This window comes from Pristis pectinata, chromosome 7 (genome assembly GCF_009764475.1).
Source record: "Pristis pectinata isolate sPriPec2 chromosome 7, sPriPec2.1.pri, whole genome shotgun sequence".
Lineage (NCBI taxonomy): Eukaryota > Metazoa > Chordata > Chondrichthyes > Rhinopristiformes > Pristidae > Pristis > Pristis pectinata.
Window position 1 is genome coordinate 19,182,647 of NC_067411.1, and position 18,143 is coordinate 19,200,789.

Sequence of the window (18,143 nt, forward strand, 5' to 3'; positions counted from 1 at the left end):
TCAACATTGTGGTGGCTGCATATTATAATGATTTCTGACAGACAGGTCACACTGGGCATGGGAAGGAGAATTATGATGTCAGACAAACGGAAGCTCAAGGTCACGCTTGTAGACTGAACAGAGGTCCGCCGCAAAGCAGTCACTCAGTCTGAATTTGGTTTCTTCTCTCACCTTACAAGCAGTGGATACCTTACACTACTTTGGAAGATGTGCAGGTAGATCACTGGTTCACCTGGAAAGAGTGTTGTGGTCCTGGCTGGTGGGAAGGCAGGAGATAAAAGGACAGGCATGGCACATTGTATGAGAAGGTGCTGTGAAGATGTTGTGGGTATTGATGATTACCAGTGTAGGTGCTACTGAGCCCAACTTCCTGTCAGGAAAATGTGACAGTTTAAATTTTTTTGCAACTGCGAAAGGTAAACAATGAAAAGGAAAAATCCAATTAATCCTGACCTGCTTTTCTCCAGTCAGACTTTCTGCAAATCATGCTAAGATATGTACAAATTGCAAAAATATCCTCCAAATACCATAATATGCATGAGGAAGGAACCACTGTACTAATCCCCAACTCACTCAGTAATATATATGATTACGGTTCAGTTTTCAAGATATTATTCCAGTAGAGCCAAGAAGTAGACCAATAATTTGTAGAATAAAATATAATATCACAAACTGTGCAGCAAAAATAACAAATGAGGTGCATTGTTAAACAAATGGCATTACATAACATGTTCAGGATACTGACAATTGTGAATAAAGTACACATTAATGGAGAATAACAAGTTGTTTGTGGTTTTGCATTACCAGTTGAGGTCTACAATTTACTGCTAATGTTGTAGTATAAATTGAAATAAAAAATGCTGGAAATGCTCAGTATGATAGCCAGCAACTGTAGAGAGAGAAACAGAGTTAACATTCCAGGTCAATGAACCTTCACCAAATTTTTTCGTCTGATGAAAGGTCATCAACTGGAAACATTTGTTTCTCTCTCTACACATGCCGCTTGACATGCTGAGTACTTCCTGCATTTTCTGTTTTCATTTCAGATTTCCAGCATCTGCAATTTTTTTTTGACTTTGGGATATAAACGCTGAACCTGTTTGTGCATGCATTTGGTAACCTAAAGGTATTAAGAAACTAATGCATATCTGTAAGTTGGAAGAGATTTGTCCACCTGATGGGTTATTTCTGCCATGGGAAATCAATAGTATTTAAGAGGGATTCAGTTGGTGCCAGAGCTTGTCCGTATTGATGCACTAGCAAACAATACGTGACATCAGATGTGCAGGTTTACAGATTGAACTTCACTGTCACAATATTCACTGTGTCATTGTAGTAAAGTAGCAACAGCTTCCACACAAATAAAGCATAAATCATTGTGCTAATCTTGAGGTACAGCAAGGTGATAGGTTACTTCTGCTGGCCTTTCTGATTGTAATCATGTTCATAGAGTCTTTACATATAGGAGCTTGGATTAGTGAACATTTTTTTTGTGATCCTGCAGTAATGTTCAGTGTCCCGCCCAGTCAGGGAGCATATGTTACCAATAAAAAAACTGACAATTTTTATTTCTCCAGAACTATTGCAGAAATACTCCACACACTTCACAGCTGCCAGCAGTGTGTTTGCATGTTATTTATTCATTTTTCAGAATCTGGCCATTGCTGGAAAAGCCAACGCTTATTGCCCATCCCCAATTGCCCTTGAGAAGGTGGTGGTGGCCTTCCTTCTTGAGCAGCTGCATTGCTTTTGGTGAAGGTATTCCCACAGTGCTATTGAGTGAGGATTTATCCGCAACAACGATGATGGATGGGCAATATACGTCCTCCCCAGGTTACGACAGGGTTCTGATCCTGTGAACTGTTCATAAGCTGAACAGTTTGCAAGTCGGAAATGTGGCCGGGTGGCCACATATTTAAATAAAAACATAGGCCAACCAAGGGCAAAGTGTCGTTAAACCAGGGCATTTAACTCAAACTATTCAGACGTCGCAAACACAGCAGGAGGTGCCAGCAGCCCCCCAGCAGCAGACAAATCCATCTCACTGGTTTCCCAAACTCTCATCTGAATGTACAGGCTGTATGTAAGTTGAGTGTTCATAACCTGGGGAGGACCTGTATTTCCAAATCAGCTTTGGCTCAGTCAGTTACATGCTGTACAATGAAAAAATGTCCCAGGGTCCAGTGCCACTCCAGAGCTCTGAAGGCAAAAACCAAGGCTGATACAGCAGGGCAACCCAGAGGGAGTGCGGCTTTGTCAGAGGTGCCACCTTCTGAACTGGAAGTCAAACTGAGGTCCAGTCAGCCTGCTCAGGCAAATTAAAAGATCACGTTGCATTATCTTGAAGAAAACCAGGGGAGATATCCCTGGTGAACTGGCCAATACTTATCCCTTTTACAGCATCATGAACATTGATTATCTGAACAACATCATATTGCTGATTATGGGATCTTGCTATGTGAAAATTAGTTGTCCTTTTCCCCTATTTCTAAACCCCAACTCCTTTGCAATATGCCATTTGCCTTCTGAACTGCTGACTGTACCTGCAAAGGTAGGGGCAGACACCAGCCCAGTGTCTTGCTGAGTTTGGTAATGAATTGATTTGGCCAATGGCAATAGTAATGCATCTAACTGCAGAGGGGTCACAACAGAGTGCAAGCACACCTTTGTCCAGCATTTGTATACGTAGGCTTGTTTCAGAGGTGGCTTGATACAGTGGGGAGTAAGTTCACCAGCCGATGCTTTTTCTTCATAACCTGAGCCCAGCCAAGATCACTCCTGTGATTTGCATTGAAATCAGCTGGCCCTGCACAAACCACAGAGACTATAGCCTAGAAATTGGTCTGCACCATTACTCCCATGTTAAAATGATGTTAAAAGTCTCACTAGTGCTTTAAAAACATTCATTAGCACCAGTTCCAAAATAGTGTCTTCAAGTTCTCACATGCAACACTACTCTGTTTCGGGTTCAACAGGCATTAGGGGTTGAATTTTCCACAATAGTAGCTTTGACATAAGGAATTAGCCCTTAGAGGGTTGAAGAATAATATAGACAGCGCTCTTTCAGCTACTGGGGGCTGCATGACGCATTGATGGAGGGGAGGTGGTAGGATCCTCCCAAAGTGGGAGTGAAATATGCACAGGCTTTTGAAGAACAGTGTGTGTAAAAGGCAGCTTCCTTGAGGCTCAAAAGCCATCTAGATGAAAAGTCTCAACCCAAACCATTGATAGTGCATTTCCCTCCACTGATGCTGCCTGACCCACTAAGTTCCTTCAGCGGTTTGTTTTATTTTTGCTCCAGATTCCAGCATCTGCAGTCTTTAATGTCTCCCTGTGGCTCATGTTGCCAGCTAAGTGTCTGTAAGGGTATGAGTGCCCACGATGAATTAGCAACCTTTGGAAGCTCTGCCCTGCAGCTAAATCCCCATTCCAAGTGTGAATACAAAGTTCACAGTGATCATAAGTGGAAGGTTCCCCACTTTAGAATCATAGAATCATATAGCACAGAAACAGGCCTGATCAGCTCACCTCATCTATGCCGACCACAATGCCTATCTATCATAAATACCATATGCCTGCATTAGGCCTATATCCCAGCCCACATTTCCTATCTAAGTACCTACCCAAATGCCTTTTAAATGCTGCATTTGTATCCGCCTCTACCACCTCCTTTGTCAGCCTATTCCAGATAACCTCTGTGTGGAAACACTTACCCCTCTGACCTCCTTTAAATTTCTTCCCTTTCACCTTAAACCTGTGCCCTCTAATTCTAAACTCCCCTGCCCTGGGAAGTAAACACAGGTTTACTGGCAGAAGTTTTTTCTGACTTCTGCAAAGCAGCGGTGAGCAGCAGAGTAACCTACACATTTCAGTACGGACAGGCCACAAAGACCCTGAGGCAAGGTTTGTGATTGTGAGGGTGAGCCTGACTTTGAGAACAGTTTTTCTGGTACCTCAGAAACAAACGCAAGTGCCTGCACAATTCTCAAAACCAAAGTCAGGATGACTCTCACACTTAAACAACTTGCCTCGGGATCCTTGCAGGCTGTCCATGCTGAGATACACCACATAGGATACTCTGTTGTATTGTAAAAGTCAAAATAGGCTCTGCTGGTGAAGTGAGGAATCTGATAATTTTAGTGAATGCAACATTTTGTATTCTCAGAAGGAGCATTTGGCTTTGTTGCAGGCACTTACAATGGGCACTCATGCCCTGACAAACATCTCTCTGGAAACTTCCTGCCACATATGCCACCTCCTGGTTATATGACTTCCTCCAGTGTTGTATTTATTTTCAATCTGACGAATGTGGACCCACTTTTTTATAATTGGATTTAGTTTGCCATTGCTGGTCAATTAATTTTGAGGGTGAACATGCTGAAACCATCTGGAGGAGTAGTGACTGGGATCCTTGTCTAGGTCAGTCTGTTTGAGGTATGCTTGGCAGACCGTTGTGCAGCACTCTTGTCTATGGCTTTTGGAGGGATAGTGCCTTACCCTTCAACTGTTGCTCAATAAGAGCCTTCAGCATTATTAAAAGCAGGTTCTCCGGTGAGGGAACAGTGCCAGGCATGATTCTAACCTATGTGGTTAATAATCTCACTCGAGATGAATTTTTGCAATTGCACTGCTGTTGAAAAAATGGAAAAATAGTGTTGGGGTACACAATTTTCACAACAATGTCTAGTTTTACAAATGACGACATCAACCCATTTGGAAATTGCTTTATGCTGTATTAATGCAATGTTGTTACATGCAGCATTCAAAAACATTGCACTGTACAGATGAATTTCTAAGCCTACATATAGCAATGCTGCTATTCTGTATAAATATTGATTTATTGATTTCATATTGCACTGTGTTTTGAGTCACAGAATAGTAATAAGGGATTAATTCACAAGATTTATGTAGGTTAGATTTCTATGCCAGCTTTCCAACATTTATCTTTATTTTTCACATGTGATTCATTTTAATTCAGCTGCCTCAGTTAATATTCACACAGCTTGACCAATACTGATTCATTTTATGAGTTTTGGATACTTGGCAATATGCCTTTTAATGGAATAAATATGGTTTAAGTCTTTTTACAATAAATCTAATTGAGTTTATTTCTGTATCTGATCCATAGGTGATGTGTCACCAATCAGTATGTCCCCCATCAGTCAGTCACAGTTTATACCACTTGGGGAAATTCTTTGCTTGGCCATCTCAGCAATGAATGCTTCAAGGAAACCAGTCACACATGAGGCACTCATGGAGCATTTAGCCACTTGCTTTCCAGGTATGTTTTCAGCAATAACTTTGCAAATGTATTCTGCTGTTACTGTTGTAACTTACAGTAGTAAAGTGGTATTTATTGTGGTAATTTAGCATTACTAGTATGGTTCAGGGTTGAGTAAACATGCAAAATTCTTTCATGGGGTAGATGCAGGGATGATGTTTTCACTGACTGTGGTGTCTACAATAGGGGTCACAGTCTCAGACTAAAGGGTCAGCCATTCAGGGCAAAGACAAGAAGAAATTTCTTCATCCATAGTGTGATGAATCTTTGGAATTCTGCACCCTAGAAGGTCATAGAGGCTCACTTACTGAGTTTATTGAAAACAATGGCTTTTCAGATATTAAGGAGATCAGGGGATATGGGGTTAGTGCAGGAAAGTGGTACTGAGGTAGAAAGATCGATCATGATTTTCATGAATGATGGAGCAGGCACGATGGGCTGAATAGGCTACTCCTGCTTTTTCCTTTGTTCTTATGGGGGATTTGAACTTTGAGATTAAGCAGAGAAGCTGGTGTTGTTTCCCCTTTTAGCAAAAAGGTTTGGGAGATTAGATAGAGGTGTGCAAGGTCATATTGAGTTTCGCTAGGGAAGTAGAGGGAAGTTAGTCCCATTGGCAGATGGTTCAAGGACCAGAGGAAACAGATTTAAAATCTTTGGGCCATAGTTATAAGGCAGATGTGAGGAAAAACCTTCCTACTCAGTAAGTAGTTATGAATTGGATCTCACAGCCTGTAAGAGTGGATGAAACAAGATCAGTTTAATACCTTCAGAAGGGAGTTAGGGAGAATAATTTTAAGGGTTATGGGGAAAGAACAGGAGAATGTGACTGACAGGATTTCTTTCCTACACACCAGCATGACCTCAATGGCTCAAATGGTCTCTTTCTGAGCTGTACGATTGTATAATTCAATGAAGAATGTTCCCTGTTGTTTTCTTTTAAAGCTAAACATGTCTAAATCGAACTTGGTGTCACTGCAGAAATCCCGCAGTGAAAGCAGTACACCTGGGTGGTATATCAGTGATGCTGGGACTATTTGCATTAATCTGAATACCAGAAAAGAAAATAGGGTAAAAAATCTCTTCCTGATTTTGCTTTCTACAAATCTTGTTTAGGATAAATAATGGAAAATATTGGGAATTCACAGTAGGAGAATTTCATTTACAAATGAAACTGGTGAACAATTCTGGTGTAATGCATCCTTTAACAGACTTGCTGAGTGCATCCAGAACTTTGGTAGTTTAGTTTAGATTTCACATTATTCAATTTGCAGAGTTGTTTGTGTAGCAGGCTTCTATTATCTCATTCTGGGTTTGCTAAATTGCCTCAATAGTAAAGCACAGTGGCCTTGAAATTCTACCGCGGCCTCTGGATATGTGGGATGGGTGCTGCAGTGGTGTGGAATTGACTGGCTTGGTCACTGGACCCATGCTGCACACTCCAGTGGCACAATTGAGAGATTGAGGTCAGGCCTCAGGAAATGCAGGGTGGAGGGAGCCAGGGGATCATGTGGATACTAGGAAGGTAGTGGGCTTATCAGTGCAGTGTTGGGGAGGCATTGAGAATAAATAAAGGTAAAAAGTGATTTACCTGAAAGCGGTCCCAGTCCAGAGTGGGATGGAGAGGACCCAGTAATCTCAGGAATGCCCAATAATGTCATTCCCAGGGTGGGTTACACTGCAGTGCTCCAGGAGAAACAATGCATTTGTAATGATGTCATCCCATGCATAATCGCATCAAAGGCACAGCAATGTGTAAGACCTAGAGGTGCCCAGTACAAACTTCCAGAGCGACTAGCCAACATATTTGAAATAGTGTTTCATGCTGGGAAAGATCACATTGAAAAATAACTAGGTCATGCAAATGAACTTCTAGGAATTTTACTCTTTGATATGACCTGCATATTTAATGTATGATTGTATGTATTACTTTTTGGCTGACAAGTAATTTATTTCAGCTATAGTAATCACCAGTACTCATCATTACTGAAGCCAACTTATTGGTGCCTCAGGGTTACAGAGATACAATTGCCCTTTGTAATTGCATTAGTGCGTGACTACTAATGGAAATGGAGGTGGAAGGCTAGTGGAACAGGCACAGTGCCACCAGTGCCAGGACTTGGGGTGGAACTTTTATGCACCATGTCCCCTCGTCTGAGCCTCTGCTACTAGTGAAAGTATCTCAACATCTACCCTCTCATGCCCCCTCTTAAGTCCCCTCTTGCCAGGACTTGGGATGGAAACATCATGCACTACGTCCCTCATCTAAGACTCTCCCGCTATTGAAAATATCTTAACATCTACCTTCTCATGCCTCCTCTTACAAGTTCCCTCTTCATTTGTCCAAACTCCAAAGAATACAGATCCAACCTTTTTACCCCTTTTGATGTCAACCCTTTCATCCGAGGAATTAGCCTGGTGAATCTCCTTAGGACTACTTCCAATGCTATTATATCCTTTCTTAGGTAAGGGGGCCAAAACTGTGTGCGTCACTGCTGGTATGCCCTGACCTGCTCCCTTTACAATTGTAACAAAATTTCTATTTATAAATTTCAAACCTTCTGCAAAAAAGACCAATATGCCATCTGTTTCTGAACTACTTGCTGCTAACTTTTTGTGTTTCATGCACAAGGACACCTAGATCCCTCTGTATTTCATTCACTTGCAGTCTCTTTCCATTTAAATAATAATCTGCCTTTTGATTCCTCTTACTGAAGTGCATGACCTTATATTTCACCACATTAAATTTTATTTGCCAAGTTTTTGCTCGCTCACTCAATCTGTCTATAACTCAGTGTAGAATTACAATATCCTCATCACAATTGCCCTTCAATCTATTTTCATGTCATCAGCAAACTTGGATACCTTACACTCTTCCCCCTCCTCCAGGTCATTAATATAAAGAGTAAATAATTGAGGGCCAAGAACTGATCCCTGGGCTACTCCACTGCCATGTCCTTGCCTACTCGCTTAACCAGTCAAAACTCTGGTGAAGCCTCTCAAAATCCTTCTCACAGCCCACACTGCCAGCTAGCTTTGTAACATCAGCTAATTTGGATCTATTACACCTAATTCCTCATCTAACTCATTCATATAGCTGGTGCCAAAATTCTCATCACAACCTTCAAGCCCTAAATGACTTGTTTCCTCCTACTCTGTACTTTTGTCTGTTAGCCAGTCCTCATATACACGTTGATATATTAGTCCCAATACTATGTACTCTAATTTTTCTTAATAATCTTGCATGTGGAACCTAATGGAAATACTTCTGAATGTCCAAATACACCTCATGCGCTGGTTTAGCCTTGTCTAGTTTGCTAATTACAATCTCAAATCTCTTCAACAAATGTGTAAAATATCACTTTCCTTGCACAAATCCGCTTTAAAGTGCCCAGTACCATCTTGTTAATAACTGATTCCAGCAATTTCCCTACTAGTAATGTCAAGCTAACTAGTCCATAGTTTCCTGTTGTCTCTCTCGCTCCTTTCTTAACTAGATTACGTTTTCTACCTTCTAATCTGTGGGAACCATTCTGGAATCTTTGGATCATAACCAATGATTTCACTATCTCCATAGCCACCTCTTTCAAAACTCCTTGACGCAGACCATCAGATTCTGGGGATTCATCATCTTTTAATCCAATTAATTTCTCCAGAATATGTTTTTTTTTACTAATACTAATTACTTTCAGCTCCTTATTCACTCTAGTGCTCCACTATCTCCAAAAAGTTTTTAGAGATGTCTTCCATGACCATGAAAGCATACATCATATCCATATCTCATCCTCGCATATCTTTAGAAGCTGCTACACGCAGTACTTGCATTTCTCATAAGCACACTCTCATAGTAGAGTCATAGGGTCATACACCATGGACACAGGCCTTTCAGCCCAACTCATCCATGCAGATTGTGTTGCCCAGTGAACTAGTCCCACCTGCCCACATTTGGCCCATAGCCTTATAAAGCCCTCCTATCCATGCACTTATCTAGAAGGCTTTTAAATGTGGTTACTGTGCCCGCCTCAACCACTATTTCTGGCAATTCATTCCAAATATGCACCACCCTTTGCATGATGAAACTGTCCCTGATGTCCCTTTTAAATCTCTCACCTCTGATCTTAAATCTATGCCCTCTTGTTTTTAGCATCCCCTCCCTGGGAAAAAGTCTGTGCTTACACTATGTGTGTACCCCTTATCATGTCACCCCTCAATCTCCTACGTTCCAGGGAATAAAGTACTAATCTATGCAACTTCTTCTTGTAACTCAGGCCCCCAAGTCCAGGCAACATCCTGGTAAATCTTTTCTGCACTCTTTCTACTCTAATAACATTTTTCCTTTAACAGGGTGACCAAAACAGTGCACAATACTCCCAAGTGCGGCCTCACCAAGGTCATCATAACTTCCCAACTCCTATACTCAATGCCCTGATTGATGAAGGCCAGCGTGCCAAATACCTTCTTCACCACCGTATCTACCTGTGACGCCGCCTTCCATGAACTATGCACTTGCACTCCTAGATATCTCTGTTCCATAACACTGCCCAGGGCCCTACCATTCACTGTATAAATCCTACCCTGGTTTGATCTTCCAAAATGCAATACCTCACATTTATCTGGATTGAAAGCCATTTTCTAATCCTCAGCCCACAAACCTAGCTGATCAAGGTCCCCCAGTAATTTTTCATAACCTTCTACACTATCGACAACACCACCTACTTTAGTTTCATCCAAATACTTACTAACCATGCCTTGTACATTCACATCCAAATCATTTATATAGATTACAAACAACAAAGGTCTTAGCAACGACCCCTGTGGCATGCCACTAGACACAGGCCTCCAGTCTGAGAAACAACCCTTGATCATCACCCTCTGCTTTCTACCACTGAGCCAATTATGAATCCAATCTACTATTTTCCCCTGGATCCCATGCAATCTAACCTTCCAGACTAGCCTGCCATGTGGGAATATTCTACTTTCTCATTCCTTACTTGGTCCTCCTTGGACCTCCCTTGCTGAGTTCTGAAAATTTCCCAATCTTCAGGTATACTTTTTTGGTATCATTATATGCCTTTTTCTTTGAGCTAACTTTTCTTTGAGCTAACTTCTCTTATCCATTTGTGCTCTTTTGCCTTGAAAAGATGTATATAGCCTATAAGCTATGCATTAACTCCTTAAATGTGCACTGTTGCTTGTTTACTGTCATGTCTTTTAATGTAGCTTCTTTATAGTTTGCTTTATTCTAATTTAACATCTAGTTTTAGATTTAACTGAATCACTAATTTTTATATGAAATTCTATCATATTCTGATCATTGTTCCTTAATGACCCCTTAACAACTGGATCATCAATTACCCTTTCTCATTACCCAACACTAGATCTAAGATAACCTGTTCACTTGTTGGTTCTTCAAAATACTGATTTAGAAAACCATGATTCGATGGCACTCCATGAATTCATCCTTCACACTATTGCTGCAAATTGGATTTGCTCAGTCTCTATGTAGGTTGAAATCTCTCATGATTATTGTATTAGCCTTGTTGCATGCATCTCTAATTTCCTGCTTTAGACTATGCTTTGCATCGCTGCTATTGTTGGGGGAGCTATATGGAACTACCCTAATATTGTCTGCTGTTTGTTCTGTTTTGGCTCTACCTAAGCCAATTCTACTTATTGATTTTCCTCTCTACTAGCTACTACCATTCTTTGAAAACGTAACTAGTAGATTAGATAAGACAGAGCCAATGGATGTGATGTATTTGGATTTTCCCATAGAGGAGGTTGATCAGCAAGGTTAGAATACAAGGAGTTAGAGCTAATATGCTGACGTAGATTGAAACTTGGTTATTGGACAGAAAGCAGAGAGTGGGAATAAATAGGGCTTTTTCAGGTAAGCTCTAACTAGGGGGTACTGTAGAGATCGGTGCGTGGCCCCCAACCCTTCACAATCTACATCCGTGAGGAGACCAAGTGTTATAGTTCCAAGCTTGCTGATGATAGAAAATTAGGAGGCATTGTGTGTAAGGAGAAGAATGTAAATAGGATTCAAGGTGATTTAGTCAAGCTCACTTGGTGGGAGATTACATGGCACATGGAATATAATGTAGAAAATTGTGAAGTTATCCACTACACTGAACAGAAAACCAGAGTGTTTTTTATCTCACGAGTGATTGGATAGTGTTGATGTTCAAAGGGACTTGTGCGTCGTCATATACCAGTCAGTGAAAGGCAACATGCAGGTGCAATAAGCATGTTGGTCTTTATTACTAGAGGATTTTCATTAAGGGGTAAAGATGTCTTTCTGTAATTTATAAGATCTTGGTGAGATTGCACATGGAGTATTGTTCATGATTTTGGCTTCTTTCCTAAAAAAAATCATATACTTGCGGTAGAGGGTCTGCAATGAAGACTCACTAGACTGCTTCCAGGAGTGTAGTGTTTGCCATGTGAGGAGAGATTGAGTGGACTAGGCATATATTCTCCAGAGTTTAGAAGAATGAGAGGAGATCTCGTTGAGATTTACAAAATTCTTACAGAGCTTGACAGATTGGATGCAAGGAAGAGGTTTCCCCTGCCTGAGGAGTCAAGAAACAGGGATCACAATCTCAGAGTGAGGAGTAGGCCATTTAGAATTGAGACAAGGAGAAATTTTTTCCTCCGCACCCCTTCTGATATTGCTCCCAATCCCCCCTTCTCTGGTTGCTGGTGTCCCTAAACTCCCAGTGCTGAAAGCCCTTCCCATTATATGTTCCCATCATATCTCCATGTGAAGTGACATTTTTCTGTGTTAAAGTCAGGTGACGGCAAGATCAGGCTTTGCAGCAAAGCATAAACAACTGCCTCTTCCTTCCAAGTAGTTGCATGGCCTCACAATTCTCAATATAGATTCTTGGGCAGAGGACAGTGACTGGAAGCGTTGCCTTAGTGCCTGTAGACATTACAGCAGGGGGAATAGAACAGGAAAAAATAAACAACCCAAATCTGTCACATGCATTAGCCCTTAACTTTGCTCAAAAGCTGTTCTGGCTCCAAAGAAAATACAGGCTTCAGTCCAAAATAAAATATGGCTAAACAAGATTCAGCCCCTGACACAATTTTCAAGATAAACAGGAGAGAATAATTGACTAGGAATATCAGGGATTTATAGGAAAATGAGAATGGCTTGGAGAAACAGCTGCTGGGCCAGAAATCAGTTTGTGGATGCTTGATAGGCCATCCTGGAGGCAAGGACTAGTTGTCTAGAGGTAACAGAGTCAAAGATGAGGGTTTCAGTAGCAGAGATCTGCAGCAAAAATGGGGTCAGACGATGTTACAGAAATGTGGTTGGAAGCTCATCTCAGCGTGAAATGAAAACTCAAGGTTTAGGATTGCCATCTCTGCTTAGATCTATTCTAGAAGGTTTCGTTGTATAAACACGTCTGACATAATACGTCATGAGATGAAACCACATGAATAACCGACAGCTAAGAAGCCCAGGCTGGGCCAAAGGGGGCTCCTGAGCTGACCTTCAATTTGAATTAGGTATTGGCTTCATGCAGTCGTCTCAGGCCTTGCATCCTCTCCCCTACCCTCATGCTGCTCGCTCACCTACCATAGCATTTGCCCCATTCCTCACCTCGCATCGTAGTTTGGGGAGGGCGGAGATTATCTCTGCATGAGCACCACTGTACCACTCCGGTGCATGCATCAGATGGAGTAGTCCCACCTGTTGAGGTTCCAGTCATCCAGAGCCAAGAAAACTGAAACTTGGAAAGGAAGGAAAGACTTTCCTTTCTCAATCTTGAGATATACCAACAGGGATTAACCCTTCCCATTGCACAGAGCAAATAGCCATGGGAATTTGTGTTAATTTGTGCACAGCAAGCTACCAAAGCAGTATTATCATCATGATCAGATAATCTCATTTTCTATACAATTAGTGAAGTTGGTTAGGGATTAATTGTTGGCCAGGGTAAAAGAATAACTCCCACATTCCTCTTCAGTACAGGAACATCTACCTGAGATGTAGTTATTTACCTCTCCAACTGTTGACCCGTCACAGATGATTCCTTTCTTCTTCCTACCCCTCTCACATTTCCACCATAAAGCTTTCTCTACTTCTGGTCAACCTGAAACATTAACTCTGTTTTTCTGGACACGGACCTTCCCTGATCCCACTGAGTATTTCCAGCATTTTCCGTTTTCATGTTACAGCAGAAGGAGAGACCCACTGCAAGTCAGTGCTCCTTCTGTAACACACTGGGATGGCAGGTCAATATGTTGCTGTCAGGTCTCTAGACTGGGATTGAATCCACAGTCTCAATGTTGAGCTGCTACAACCTGAGCCATGGCTGTCCCTGGAGCAAAATGACCAAAGTTAGAATTGCAGACGAAGCAGCACCTTAGTGAGGCGATTGTGCAGGAACTGCTATAAAATCTAAAATAAACTAGTTTTTCAGTAAACCAGTAATGAAAAGCCATATTTTGAGCTGCCGGGCACAAGGATGTTGGATTCTGGATCCTTCACTAATAATTGTTTAGCAATTTATTTGTATTAGTGTAATAATTCACAAGATCAACAGAGATGCCATATGTGATTTGATGCTACATGAAAGGCCTGTTTCCTAAACAGCTGTTAACACAAATTAACTTTATAATTAATAGCCAATGTAAGTACATGGAGCAGCAATATGCAAATATGGAACATTGTGAACAAGCGTTACTTGGAGTAAATCCAATTTTAAAATTGTAATTTTCATACACTGTACCATAGAACCATACAGCACAAAACAGGCCCTTCGGCCCACCGTGTCGTGCCGTCCATCAGACCACCCTCACACTACCTAACCCCTTCCTCCCGCATATCCCTCTATCTCACGTTCCTCCATATGCCTATCCAACAAGCTCTTGAACCTGTTCAATGTATCTGCCTCCACCACCACCCCAGGCAGCGCATTCCATGCACCAACCACTCTTTGGGTGAAAAACCTCCCTCTGACATCTCCCCTGAACCTCCCACCCATAACCTTAAAGCCATGACCTCTCGTCTTGAGCATTGGTGCCCTGGGAAGGAGGCGCTGACTCTCTACTCTATCTATTCCTCTCAATATTTTATATACCTCTATCATGTCTCCTTTCATCCTCCTCCTTTCCAGTGAATAAAGCCCTAGCACCTTAAGCCTCTCCTCATATTCAATACTCTCCAATCCAGGCAGCATCCTGGTAAATCTCCTCTGCACCCTCTCCAACGCCTCCACATCCTTCCTATAATGAGGCGACCAGAACTGAACACAGTACTCTAAGTGTGGCCTAACTAGAGTTTTGTAAAGCTGCATCATAACCTCACGGCTCTTAAACTCAATCCCGCGACTTATGAAAGCCAACATCCCGTTGGCCTTCTTAACTGCTCTCTCCACCTGTGAGACAACTTTCAACGAACTGTGAATATGAACCCCCAGATCCCTCTGCTCCTCCACACTGCCAAGTACCTTGCCGTTTACCCTGTACTCTGCCCTGGAGTTTGTCCTTCCAAAGTGTACCACCTCACACTTCTCCGGATTGAACTCCATCTGCCACTTGTCAGCCCAGCTCTGCATCCTATCAATATCCCTCTGTAAGCTCCGACAGCCCTCCACACTATCCACAACACCGCCTATCTTAGTGTCGTCCGCAAACTTACTAACCCAGCCCTCCACCCCCTCATCTAAGTCATCTATAAATATTACAAAAAGTAGAGGTCCCAGAACCGATCCCTGCGGGACACCACTAGTCACTGCCTTCCAATCCGAGGGCACTCCCTCCACCACAACCCTCTGCTTTCTACATGCAAGCCAATTCCTAATCCACACAGCCAAGCTTCCTTGGATCCCTCGGCCTCTGACCTTCTGAAGAAGCCTACCATGAGGAACCTTATCAAACGCCTTACTAAAATCCATGTAAACCACATCCACCACACTTGCCCTCATCAATCTTCCTGGTCACCTCCTCAAAGAACTCTATCAGGCTTGTGAGGCAAGATCTTCCCTTCACAAAGCCATGCTGGCTGTCCCTAAGCAGTCCATGATTCTCAAGGTGTTCATAAATCCTATCCCTTAGAATCCTTTCTAACAGCTTACCCACCACAGGCGTGAGACTCACCGGTCTATAATTCCCTGGCCTATCCCTATTACCTTTTTTGAACAAGGGGACCACATTCGCAACCCTCCAATCCTCCGGCACCACCCCCGTAGACAACGAGGACTCAAAGATCCTTACAGCGGTTCAGCAATCTCCTCCATAGCTCTCGAAGCAGCCTGGGGAAAATCCCGTCAGGCCCCGGAGATTTATCTGTCTTAATATTATTTAACAACTTCAAAACATCCCTCCTCTCTGATATCAACAACCTCGAGAACATTACCCCTACCAGCACTCCCTTCGCATCATCAAGACCCCTCTCCCTGGTGAATACCGAACGAGAAGTACTCATTGAGAACTTCTCCCACTTCTGCCGCCTCCAGGCAAAATTCTCCCCACCTTTGTCCTTATCGACCTACCTTCACCCTAGCCATCCTCCTACCTTCACGTACTTGAAAAAGGCCTTGGATTTTCCCTTAACCCTACTAGCCAAGCCTTTTAATGTCCCCTTCTAGCTCTCCTCAGCCCTTCTTAAGTTCCTTCCTCGCTACCCTATATTCCTCACGGGCCCTGTCTGAACCTTGCTGCTTTATACCTCACGTATGTTACCTTCTTCTCCCTAACAAGTCATTCCACCTCTCTCGTCACCCACGGTTCCTTCACCCTGCCATTCCTTCTCTGCCTCACCGGGACATATTTATCTCTAACATCCTGCATAAGATCCTGAATATCGACCACATCCCATGGTACATTTTCCTTCAAAAAGGACATCCAATTTACACTCCCAAGTTCTCTCCTTATAGCCTCGTAGTTAGCCCTCCCCAATTGAAAAAACCTCTTGTCCTCTCTGCACCTGTCCCTGTCCATGACAATTTTAAAGGTTATGGAGCAATGGTCACTGTCCCCCAAATGCTCACCCACCAATAGATCCTTCACCTGTCCTGGTTCATTTCCTAAAACTAGATCTAACATGGCATTCCCTCTAGTCGGCCTGTCAACATACTGCGTCAGGAATCCCTCCTGGACACACTTAACAAATTCCGTCCCATCTAAACCTTTGGCACTAAGCAGGTTCCAGTCTATATTTGGGAAGTTGAAGTCTCCCATTATAATAACCCTGTTATTTCTGCTTCTCTCCAAACACTGCCTGCTAATCTGCTCCTCTATATCTCTACTGCTACCGGGGGGCCTATAGAATACTCCTAGTAGAGTAACTGCTCCTTTCTTGTTCCTTAACTCCACCCATACGGACTCTAGAGATGATCCTTCTACAACATCCATCTTTTCCACAGCCGTAACAGTGTCCCTGACCAGTATCGCCACCCCTCCCCCTCTTCTCCCCCCTTCCCTATCCCTCTTAAAACACCGAAAACCAGGAATATTCAATATCCACTCCTCTCCTGACGTCAGCCACGTCTCAGTAATAGCCACGATATCATAGTCCCCCATACTTATCCAAGCCCTCAGTTCATCCCCCTTATTCCTGACACTTCTTGCATTTAAGTAAACACACTTCAGTCCATCTATCTTACTACTTTTACAGCCTGTATTCTGCTTCTCCTTCCCCAAAGCCTCTCTGCCTGTTTGATCTAACTTTTCCCCATTCCCTTCTTCCTCTGACCTACTCCTCCGGTTCCCTTCCCCTCACAACTAGTTTAAACCCTCCTGTACCACCCTAGCAAATCTCGCCGCGAGGATATTGGCCCCCTTCTGGTTCGGGTGTAACACGTCCTCTCTGTACAGGTCCCACCTTCCCGAGAAGAGATCCCAATGATCCAGAAATCTAAAACCCTCCCTCCTGCACCAACTTCTCAGCCACACATTTATCTGCCACCTCCTCCTATTCCTACCTTCACTATCACTGTAAACCCTGGTTGATTTTTATCTGTTTGTAGCAGCCTTAACACTGAGATTGTGGGTTCTATCCCAGTCTAGAGACCTGACGGCAACATGTAGAACTGTGTTCTACTGAAAGAACACTACTCAGTGGGATCAGGGAAGGTTTGTGCTAGAGAAACAGAGTTAACATTTCAGGATAATGACTTCAAAAATAGAGAGAGCTATAAGGTGTAAAGAAAAGTGGGTGGGGGAGGAAGAGGAAAGGGAAGGCCAGATTGGAGGGACGGGGGTGCAGTAGCAGATGCTAAGCACTGGGTGAGCCTTTACGCACTTGAACACGGGATTACAGCCAAGTGGGGAAAGCATACTTGGCAGTGGTGGATTGACTTTAACAGAGTGCCATTATTTTAAGGATCAAGCTGAGATTACAGGGCATTAACAGTAGTACTATAAATTCTGTTTCACCATTTCTGTGGTTGCAGTGACATGCAGATCAAGATCAAAGAATGAATTAGCTTGCAAAGATTTCATGAGCCTTCAGACATAACCAAACATTTAACTTTAATGTTTACCATGACCTGGTGGAGGTTCTGGTAGATTGTGGTCACTCATGTTTATACGGAAAGCTTTTAAGTACTAGATATACACTGCAGACTTTGAAGAGAGATCTTTCCTTTTGTGGGATTATATAAAATATACTACAACCCCAAGTTTACAATGTATTACATGCCAACAGCATCCCGACCTCCGGGATGACTTTTATTTGCATATTTGAAGCAGCAGTAAACCTCACAACAGCAAAGCCTCCCATCTTTTATGGCTGTTAGCAGAGAGTGCTTAAGTAGGCATGGACTTCTGTGGCCTCTCACCTGGGGAAGTCTGTGGCTATCAGGGCAAATTACAAGCCGCATGTTAAGATCTTTTCAGTCACACT

General features: G+C 42.7%; 1 protein-coding gene across 9 annotated transcripts in view; it reads left to right on the plus strand.

Annotated features, from left to right (window-relative positions):
- Positions 1–18,143, plus strand: part of LOC127572737 (storkhead-box protein 2-like) — a 240,739-nt gene that overhangs the window by 206,073 nt on the left and 16,523 nt on the right. For all 9 annotated transcript variants that reach the window (XR_007956669.1, XR_007956670.1, XM_052020295.1 and 6 more), the window contains one exon: positions 5,129–5,281. Coding sequence is in view for 7 of the 9 variants with exons in the window: in XM_052020295.1 (XP_051876255.1) it covers positions 5,129–5,281 (153 nt within the window). In the remaining 2 variants the exon portion in view is untranslated. The remainder of the gene's footprint in view (positions 1–5,128; positions 5,282–18,143) is intronic.